Here is an 11,448-nt window from a genome sequence, read left to right as displayed (position 1 = left end):
CTTTAACTAAAAAAATTAAAAAATTAATCTTATTACACATTTTAAAATTTACGTTATATCTATTATTTTATCTCAAATTTAAAAATAGTTAATAATTAATCCGGATAACTATACTTAGTTATAAATCAAATACTTAACCATTACGTGACCCTTGTTAAATTTATGAATTTTAGGGGGTTTATAATTTCACTAACTAAATCATTGTAAAAACATATAACCTAATAATATCCTAATCCTGAGAAGAGCGACAGCAAAAACTGAAAATGTTCCCAAAATTGACGAGAATTCCTCTTGGGAAAGAAGGTAAGACACGAATTCCTCGAGTATTTGCTGCTTCGGAAAGAGTAGCATCCTCTCAATGATACTCGTATGAGAAGGGTTTAAGTGGAAGACTCGAACTTTTCTTTTGAAAAAATGGAGGTTTTAGGAAACAAGTTAGTGATAGGAGCTCCAACCCATGTTCCCCTGCAACATCAACAATGGAGGAGAAGACACTGTACACAGGTACATACTTCATGCTCACCTGTTCCGCTTCTTACAATCAGGTCGTCTCTGCTCCCTAATCACAAGGCAGCCGCAGGCCGTGGCCAAGGCCAACAACGATTAAAATCCATCTCACCCATTCGCACAAATTCAGTTTCTGCAAATACTCCTAAAAAATTCATTGCATTAATTCAAACAAATTCATACGCTAAATCTAACCCACGAAAGATCATTGCTTCAATTGAAACAAATTGCTCTGTTGAATCAAAAGCACAAAAGCCTATTGCTTCACTTGAAATAAATTCGTCTTCTGAATCAAATCCCCAAGAGTCCATTGTTCTAACTCATCAACAGGCAGGCAATCATAAAACCTTGAACTCAAGTCTAAGCCCGATAGAGAAGCTCAAAAAGGTAGCCAGAGCTGGTCTTTTGGTCGCAGCAATATGTTTTCTTAGCCTTAATGCCCAGGGCACGTTATTCTGCCGGCCGGCTAGGGCAGCCTGGTATTGGCCATTTGGTAAGACTTCTAAAACCAGTACAAGAATAAGAGTTAAAGCCGGAAAGAGATTCTGGAAAAACGAAAAAATTCCTCGGGGATTCAAAGCGAGAGTGATGGAAGAAATTGCGGATAAGAGGTTCAGAGATACTAAACCACTAAAGAGTCTTCTGGCTTTGAGGATGAGAGATGGGGAATTTGACAGTGCCCTTGAAATTGTAGACACTCTGATGCACATGGAGTCCTATGAGTTGGAGTGGAGGATGGTCAAGGCTCAGATCCTGGACTCTGCTGGCAGGCTTGACGAAGCTAAAGAGGGGTTTCAGTTCTATCTTTCAGTGGACGAATTCAATCCCAGAGCTCTTCAGGCATGCATTTCTCGTCATTTTTACTTCTTTTTCCATTTCTCCGTCGCAACTCCACTTTTTCCGTTCTCTGTGTTTTGGGGCAAGATTATGTGCTGCCTATTAACATTCTATGGGTTAAGCTTAAACCGTTTGTTAAGATTTTGAAATGTGCATCATTCTGAAATGTATTATATAATTGTCAAATGACTAGTTCACTCCATGTTGCTGGGCTTATGAGCCACTCTGTCGCCGTGTAGTAATTTTTTTTCTTGTTTTTTTGTTGCCTGACATGTTCTTTCTCTGCTCTGAAGTATTGGGTGGGTATGTGAGTCATCTTTAATGAGGTGTGGAACAAGGTTGTACCTTGTTAAGTTTTTAAAAACAAAACGTTGATTAAGCTTAAGTTTACCATTTACAATAGGATTTGAAATTAGATTGCCTTATGATTTCTCCCTCTTAACAATAATATATTAACTTTTGTAGCCTACTATATATAGTAATGATTTTTTGGGGTGAGCTTCTGGGCTACCTTTAATGCATTGTTGGTAATGTTGAGCCACATTATAAAGATTTGTAAATATGGATTGCCTTTAATGCCACAAAGTTGTGAATGGCTTTAATGCCTCTAATGTTGTGAAGAGTAGACATGATCCTCAATCTTAAGATCTTCAAAATATAAATTATACCCGAGTATGTCCCATATTTTGCACATGACAACCTCAGATCTCTGAACAGGCCTCCTGGATGGATTAATGTGCAACTGCATTGTGGCATTTGGGATACTTGGGTGACTCTAGTTATGATTACACCACAACACCTTATTCTTGAAAGCTCAATTCTCATCTGCTAGCAATATAATTTACTGTTCAATTCTCATCTACCACTACACCACAACTTCCTGGACATAAAAATAAAGCTCTAGTTTGAGAGCAATATTATGTTCCATTCATTGTTCCCATTATCATTACACCACAACCCCGTGGACATAAAAGTCCAGCCGTCAACTTCAAATCCTGGATGTAAAGACCCAGCAAAAACATTGGGCACAGAGATCCAGTTCTTATTTGAGGGCAGTGTAATCTATTTAGAATTAGACTCCTGAAAATCTAATCCAGGAAGGTGGGGTTAATATGAATAATTCACAGAATTAGTAAGGTTTTAGTCAAAAGATATGAAGCTACAGAGAAGGCTGCCAGAGCTTCTTATGCATAATCTTTTGATCAGATCTGTCATGACTGTACAGTTGTAGAGCATCACTGGTAACAAAAAAACCTAATGACCAGAAAAATGTACAATTTTGCAGTGTTTCAGCTTATTGCATTATATTCAGGGTCGTTGTGTACAAACTTGCAAAGGTGTGTTTCTTTTCTTCTGAATCTGTAGAGCCTGCACAGGTGTATTGGAGGTGGTCTTTTAACACACAACCTTATCTTATATGATCCTTACAAGTATAATTCTTGCTAATTGGAAATTAGATACACACCAATACTGACTTTCCAAAGTCAATATGTCTGTATCTTGTTTTGGAGGTCCACTTCTTCCACCCTCGCCCAAATTTGTTCTACATCTTTTGAGGTTGTATTCCAATTTCTTATGGAAAATCATGTGTAAAAGTAGGTGATAGTGTTATTTGTGTGGAAATTAAACTGAATCTCCAACCTCAAGTATGATTTAATATGAATAAGCCTAAAAAATTGTTGCAAGTTTGTTAAACGGAATGTACAAAATAATATACAAATTAGTATGTGTTGCTAATACAGAACCTTTGACTCAAAACCAGTTTTAAGAGTATTCATATAACGTTATGAGTGATGCATAACCATCAGAATACATCTAATTTTCAACACTTGTCGATCAGTTTATGATAACAAGCTAATTTTGAGTGTTTTGGTATAAACCTGCAGAGTTTTTTTTTCCCAGTTGGAGGTGACTATTTAACACATGAGCTTGTCTAATGTAGATTTGCTCAAGTACAATTTTTTTGTTAAGTGGAAGTTAAAAATATGTGAATACTGACATTCCAAATTCAATTTTTTTCTACCACATTTTGGTGGGCCACTTTGTTTGGCTTAACAATATTAGTTCTGCTTGTTTCTGTGATATTCCCATGTCTTATGAAATGTTGAGATATAGCTACAAGACTTCGGTTGTCAACCTTGAGAATATAGCAAGGTGATTATCTTAAAGGTATTAGCTATAAGCCTATAACCATCAATTTAAAGGTGCCCTTCTTGTTCTAAATGTTGTTTACCAAGTATTTTCTTTGCACTGAGCACTTGTGGTATGTGGAGGAAATTTTTGCTCTACTGAATAAGAAGGCTTCCTGTAATTTGATCAATAGATATCTGAGGGCGCATCAGATATTTCTTGATAAGGATTTTGTTAAGGTATTGAAAATGTATACTCAATCTCAATTCATGTGTATGGACCTGTTCTTGATAACAGTTTTGTTAGGGTACTGAAAATGTATACTCAAACTTCATGTTTCTTGCTTCTCTGGTGGAGCTTATTTGTAATCTCACAGCTCTTAGATCTGATTCGTAATCTTCTCATGTCTATCGTCAAAGAAAAAAATTCGAAATTCATTACAAGCAAGAACCGTATAATATCATGCTTCGTTGCAATTTTATAGTTTGCTAAATAAGGCTTTGGCAATGGCAAATATTTTAATGTGTCTCTACGATACTGGACTGAGCTGCCATCTAAGTATATCTTGGGGTTGGTGCCTCAGCTAGCTGACTGGAATTGGTGCTTCAGTGCTTTGAAGAGGGTTGGTGCTCACTTTTATAGTCTGGATTGGTGCCCATTTCTGTTAATAAAAGCTATTGTAAGCTGTGGTTTTTTTCTGGGCAGGTTTTTTTCCACTAGAGCTTTGATGTTAGCCTTTTTTTGATGGTTGGTCACTATATGTGTTTTATGCATTTAAAAGCTCTGAAAAAGTGACATCTCCTTTTCAAATATTTCCTGTGTGCTCTTCATATCTTCCATTTCCATTGTTGTGGCTAAAAGATTTGTCTTAAATGGATCATCAACCAGCTTAATGTTTACAAACACAAATATTTGAGATGTATCAACAAGGTATGCTTGAATAGCAAACTTTGCACCATAGTTCCCTTAAGCATGCATAATGTCTTTAGCTTTTGATCAACTCAATCAATTTAATGAAGCTGTCCAAAAATTAATATAATTTGAAAAGGATAACTTATAATTAATAAATTAATAAAAAATAAAGTGAAAATAATAAAATAATAAAATAGCCGCTATAATGTCACTTCTCACCAATTGAGGTTATAAAGTTAACAGTAAACTAATTATACAATTTTATGGCTTAAGAAGGAAATTGTAAACATAATATTAAACAATTAGCTGATTAGGAATCAGTCAATAAAGTTGCTTTATTTGTAACGTTTGGAACTGCATTATAAAAATGTTACAGGGACAAGAGTTGATAATTAAATAAACATTTTATTATTTTGTATAGCTTTGAGTGATATCTCAAACCAACAGTCTTGGTATTTGGAGCCAGGAATACCATCTCTGTTAGTGCAATACACGACCTAGTTGGCCTTGGAAGATTTGGTAAGAGCCTACAATTGGGCTTAAGGTAGATTATGGGATTTAGTGCAATCAAGTAATATTAGTGGATTTCTAGAGGTAATTTTTGAGGAGGTTTTCTATGTTTATTTACAGTTTCAATGCCACAACGTGTCTAGGATTTATTATTAAGATTACTAGTTAATATTAATATTGTCAACCCGAAAGGAGTTATGAAGAGGTGTTTTCTTGCCTGATATGTACTGTGCGCTCTTTTCCCAAGTGAAGTTTGAACACAGGAGTTCTTTATGGCTGGCAGTTGAAATAATATTTGAAAGGCATTTGTATCAATCCTTAGGACAGATTAATTTAGTGGCATGGGGATGCCAAATCCATTTTTGGCCGAGAAAAGATATTCTAGAAAATGACACAATTTCAGATTTGTGACAAATGTTTTGCTTGGATCCAATACATAACTGGAAACAATTTCAACTTCTATGTAGTACATAACCTTGCTAATTGCCCCAATATTGGGCTATCCACATATGCTATGTGAAGCACAATATGCGAGATTTATTGGCGCACCATCATTAATAGAATGAAGCAATACATTTTGAGGAGAAAATGTGTTGCAAGCAACCATCGATATCTTATTGTTATTGTGCTATCAAAATACATATGTGGCGGTCTTTGAGATGTCATCAAGAATCTTTATTGTGTGGTGTTTGGACTTTCATCTATTTAACATTGAGTTTCTGTTATATGTGGATTTCATTTTGTAGATTGTGAAGATGACCTTACTAGAGCAAGGCGACATTGGAGACTCAACAAGACTTGATCATTGTTTACTCTATTATTTGTCCTGATTACAGGGTCATGTATGAAGGATTTGAAGTAGTTTCCCAAACATTGGGTGCTCAATTCTATTTGGAATCAGAAGTTACTTCCTCATTGCATGTAATGCCCCAGTTTTTAGATAAGATCTAATAATAAATAATCATTAAATAACAAGATCTTAATAAACAAATGGACAAATAAATTAATATTAAATATAATCATGATCATAATGTAAGTAAACAATATTACAGTGACTCAAATAATGATAAATAGAAAATATATTATAAACTCTATTATTATCATGATATATCATTAAGATTTATTTAATAACATTGTTATAATATAAAATATAAGAATATAATAATATCATAATAATAATGATAGAAGTCATTATTTGTAAAAAAATGGACAATGCGAGGGGTATGTATAAGTCAAGACTATAATATTATCAACTCCATCTATAGACTCTTGCAGCATGTTGACTATCATGTTAATATTAATATATCTATAATACTAGCCTTTAAATCATGCAAACGTAAATGGAAGGTATTTTGAGGGGTTGTATATTTGACGTGGTAGAACATGCAATAGCAATTCTCAGATAGAGAATAATACTGAATTAGTTATACATGTGACACGTCTATTGGAGAAACCCCATCCCTTGTGAAGTATAAATAATATTTACATCACTTGAGGTGGGGGGATATTAAAAAAGGGAAACACAGTTAGAAATAATCAATATTGACAGCACAAGTTTTGAATACCAATAACAATTAAAGAGACCATCGATGGAGGATAGAAGTAAGCGACAGATTGAAGACAGTTGGAAAAGAAATCAAAGGGAAAATGTCAAAGTTTGGATTATCTTTGGAGAGGAATGTCTCACATCAGAGAAGACTGTCCACATTAGAACAAATTACCCATGGAGGAATAGTATTTCTGCAATGCTGCTATCTATGTTTTGCCTGCAATATTCAATAACCATATATCAGAAGAACAATAATAGTGAGTGGTAAGTTAATGGAATATACTGCATCCTATCTCCATATACATTTGACAAATTGAAGTCCACGCAGGAAATAGCCATGAACAAGCAAGAGAGACTAAACTACGGCAGACAGAGAAGGTATTAAGGAATGCATCATACTGCAGACATATATAATAAAATAAAAATCAACAATTGTGCAGGAATCACTTGGGAGGATCACATTCTGCATTGAGTGGAGAATGAGAAGACATAGTTTAGTCAGTGATGGGAAGTTAGCAAGAAACAATAAAGAGGATTGATCATTCTTTATCGAAGAATGGTCACAGACATATATCTCCTCACAGCCTATGGAGAAGCAATTTGAAAAAGCAATGGACTATGACAGACACAACACCTAAGAACTGCCTATAAAATAACTCGTGATTTCAAGTGAATAACGAAAATGAGTATAGAAAAATGCTGGGAAATCGTTAGACATAGGCATTGATCATACTCATGACAGAGCTCAAACCAAACAACAAAGAAATTAATGGATGCTGATAGTGACTTAGTAATGAAAGCCAACAATAAATTGAACGATAATTTCATTGTTGACTACAACCATTTAAGACAGTTCAAGAAAAAGACTTATTATGGCATCGAAAAGCTTCATCCAGTCAGAAAATGTCTCAAAGCAAAAGTCATCGACCAGTCTCAAGCAATATATATCCACTATTGAGTTTACAAATAAAGAAAGTTATAGATGCTCTGCATAGAAAGAGAGTAGTGGTACTCAGTCAACATGCACACACAGCATAACCGTTTAGAGTCAGTAATTTCTTAGACACTGACAATACGTTTAGTCTTGTAGAAGGAATTGGAGACCATAATTAAGAGGGGATTAATTCATGGCTTGGAAGAATTATTAATCCTTGATAGTTATCAATAGAAGATGACATCCCAATTTATTAACGAATTATGTTTAAACTGGCATTCAAGATTTATCTATTTTACATCTGCTTTGCAGATCTACAACAATATCATAAGTTATCAATCAAAGACTTCATCATTGGCCATTCTTGAAATGATTCAGATCAGACAAAACCATTGGTGTACCAAGAGACCTTAGCATATATGTGAGATCAATCCAACTCATATAAATCAAGTTGCCCAATTAGAGACAACATTGTGCAATGATATATCTAAGCGGTAACTACTTTATAAGGAATCTAAGATATACATAATGTTCTTGAAATGATACTATCACTCTCTATACCTCGCGGATTACATAAGTTTATAAGAAGTGTTTCAGAACAAGAGTCAAGAATTTAAACTTCAGTCTCAGACAACTGAGCAAGGGACATTACTTTATAAATTATCTAGTATTGGCTTTACCCTTCTAGAGTATATAGCCTCTTGCTAAATCAGTAGCATATAATCTAGAGATGGTACATCAGAAACATAATTATAATATTATATATTTATCAGTCCAGATCTAACAGCAAGAATAATCATCTAATAGCAGCGATTATATAACAACTATCCTACAAGGCACCTTTGAAACGATATTCCATCGCCCATATCTTATCGATTACATAAGGTTATAAGTAATAATTCATAATAAGAATAGAGGATTCAAAATAATTGTCCTTGATTCCTAAGTAACTCTAGCAAGGGACATTACATTGCATTGGTTGGTGACTTTCAAGATGGGGAATGTATTGACTGGAATATGACTACAGAATCTAAATTGGTTATTGACAGTTGCAGTTGTAGAAATTAATTGATATCTCTGAGTACAAGAGATGGCAACGCCGTGGCAGGATTTAATAAACTTCTGATATTTAATATTTGATTCTTTAAATTTAGTGAAGATTATGTTACTTCACAAATTTCCTTCTGCAAAATAGGACAAGATTTTTTGAATATGCTAGTTTGGAATATTAAAGAGAAAACTCTCGAAAAGTCCCTGAATAGGACATGTGAGTAGGAAACATTCAAGTAAAACATGATCATTAATCAGTTTAGGAAATGAAAAAATCGTTTGATCTGGGGTTGGATACTAATGGTGGTCTTAGAACTTGTTTTCCTGCCAACTTGTTCTTTTCATGAGTGGAAGAAAGAAAATGTTCCATGATAAAGAATGGGGAAATAGTGGCAGCTTGCACAGGCTGGAAAGTGAGACAACCTTCGGCATTTTTGGTACAGATGAGAGGTCACATTCAGACAATAGCGCAACCAAGACAGAAGTGAACAAAGGAAAAAATAGGGGTGATTGGAGTGCCAAAGAATAGGGGGAAATGAGGTTTTCGAGTTTATGAGAGACATTGGTCAAAGTGCAGAAAGTTGCTGAGAAAAGGGCACAATAGCATAAGAAATGTCAAGAGTTATTAATGACAAACAAGGGAGGATATTCCTCCTCTGAAATTGGAATCTCTCAATTGAATTCCAACTTGGAATCATAAACAAGAAATGAGTTGACTAATAATCGATGAGCCTAAAGACCACCGAGAGGCTGATATATATGAGATTGCTCACCCACCTAAGATGCTAGTGGCCATGGATAAATTGGAATGAGTGGCCCAATGGTGGCACCAAAAATTTAAAACAAATATTGGTCCTCAAATGAATGTACAGAAAGAAGCCTGCCCAAGGATCAATCCTCTTGTAATGCCCCGTTAATGATCCACAAGGTTTAGATGGACCATAACCAAGAGGTTATTAATAGCACCTAATAGGAGAGGGAGACGTAATTACCTCACCTTTTTCAAATAACTTGCACACAAGCAATTTAGGATGCTCTAAAATTTGCTTGCTCCCTCATTATGGCATCCTCAATTGGGAGGACCTTCCATTTTGACAAGATACTCCTTGATTGTACAAGTTTTTAGCCTCTTCTCCCTAAAATGATCTCATTTGGCTCCAGTGCAAGCTTGTGCTCATCATCAAGTGGCGAAAGCTTCTCTAAAATGGTGACTTATTGTCCAAGTGGCATTTTAAGGCAAGAGACATGAAACAGATTATGTATTTTCCTATTCTTAGGAGCCTCCAACTCGTATGCCCTCTTCACCTATTCACCTAATCACTTTGTAAGGACTATAGAAGTAAGGCCTTAGCTTCTTTGTGATGCTTTTCTTCAAGGATGATTGCCTATAGGGTTGTAATTGAAGATAAACCAAGTGTGCTGGCTCAAAATTGTGCTCAATTTGGTACCAATCTGCATATATCTATTGATTCTAGGCCTATTGGAAGTTATCCTTGTGGGATCTAAGGATTTATAACTCTCTTGAATCCAGTCCTTTACCTTGGGTGCTTTACTATCCTTGAATGCCAGATTCACGAATGAAGCAACCTCATAGCCATAAAGTGACTTGTAGGGTTACATTCCAGTCGACATATAATAGGTGGTGTTGTAGCAATATTCCCCTAGATGAAGCCAACAGATTCACCCCTTTTGTTGTGCTGCTGCATTGTTTTGCAAGTAGCTTTCTACCCACTTATTCATGATGTAATGCCCCTCTAACCCTAACCATGGATTTGTAGAGTTTAGAGTTGTAACAAGTATATTTGAACTGTTTTGAAAAAATAGGATTGCTTCTGATTTGCTGTATCCCTAACTAATGATACTCTATAATTCATCTTGACAAATACTTACATTTGGTATCAAAGCCCTATATTTCCACATTGGGAACTTTGGGGATTTGAATTTGGTTCTTGCATAACCTTAGTGTTGGGTAGAACTCTTTGTGTGCATTATAGATGGTTAGTATAACTAGAAATGAGTGATGTGCCTTCTTTATTTCATGATGGTCTTATCTTTTTTAGAACACACATGCTAGCATTTTGGATCATTAGGACTTAGTTAATGCCTTCTAGTAACTATGTCTCATTTCTTATGTAGAAAAAGGGAACTTACAACTTCATTAGCGTAACTCATTCTACCCTGTAAACATTTATATGATAACCTGGAATTTTAGGCACTTGATATGACTTCGTTTTGGCATTATGCTTTCATGTGCCCTTATGTTATCTTTGTACTTTTGATTTTGGGGTATAAGCCTTAGATTGCCTTAGAAACTATGTGAATTATGGTCTTATCTCCTAGCTCGAGGGAGTGGACCATTTGTAGCTCCACGTGTTTGGGTGGTAAAATATTTTCAAGGTACTGTTCGTGTCTTATGGATGGCTCCATGTGGATCCTTGCTAAGTAGCCGTTGAAGATTATTTCTTTAATTTCTTAGTCATTATGGTACATTTTCTTTTGAATAATCTATGTAATGTTGAAGGTGAACTTCTGAAAAAAGTTTGAAGATCACATATATAGGCATCATGATTTAAAATTATATGAAAGAGAAGAAGGGTATCTCTAGGAGAAATGAAGGGAAATGTGAACTGATTGTTATGTAAAAGGGATTAATAAATTAGTAATGATGTCATGGCATTGTATAGTCCTTTATGTTTAAGTGATGGTAGTAATGATATGTAATGACGAGTAAAAGAACATGTGCTTTTCTATATAGTTAATGTGATCAAATGAATTTTAGAATCAAAGCAATTAGTGAATGAAATAGGGTTAGTAAACATGTGTAGTTAAAAGGCTTAAATATACTTAATTTATCTTTAAAATAGTTCAGTGTAAGTTAAGTTATTGCAATTGTTTTTGAAGGCCTAGAAAATTAGCCTCTAAATTGGAAATGGTAAAAGTAATAAATTAAAGTTGTATAAATATCACTTGGGATTAATAAGTGCAATGATTAGGAAAGACTATCTAAATTTTCAGTCTC

General features: G+C 34.8%; 1 protein-coding gene across 1 annotated transcript in view; it reads left to right on the top strand.

Moving 5' to 3' along the window:
* Window positions 1-211: 211 nt before the first annotated feature.
* LOC149543172 (uncharacterized) overlaps window positions 212-11,448 on the top strand; it is a 52,279-nt gene continuing 41,042 nt past the window's right edge. The window contains exon 1 of the mRNA XM_089798061.1: window positions 212-1,347. Coding sequence (XP_089654187.1) covers window positions 415-1,347 — 933 coding nt within the window. The 5' untranslated portion in view covers window positions 212-414. The remainder of the gene's footprint in view (window positions 1,348-11,448) is intronic.

Source organism: Cupressus sempervirens, chromosome 8, assembly GCF_028749045.1.
Source record: "Cupressus sempervirens isolate cs-2001-9-10 chromosome 8, ASM2874904v1, whole genome shotgun sequence".
Taxonomy (NCBI): Eukaryota; Viridiplantae; Streptophyta; class Pinopsida; order Cupressales; family Cupressaceae; genus Cupressus; species Cupressus sempervirens.
This window is presented reverse-complemented; position numbering and strand designations above follow the sequence as displayed.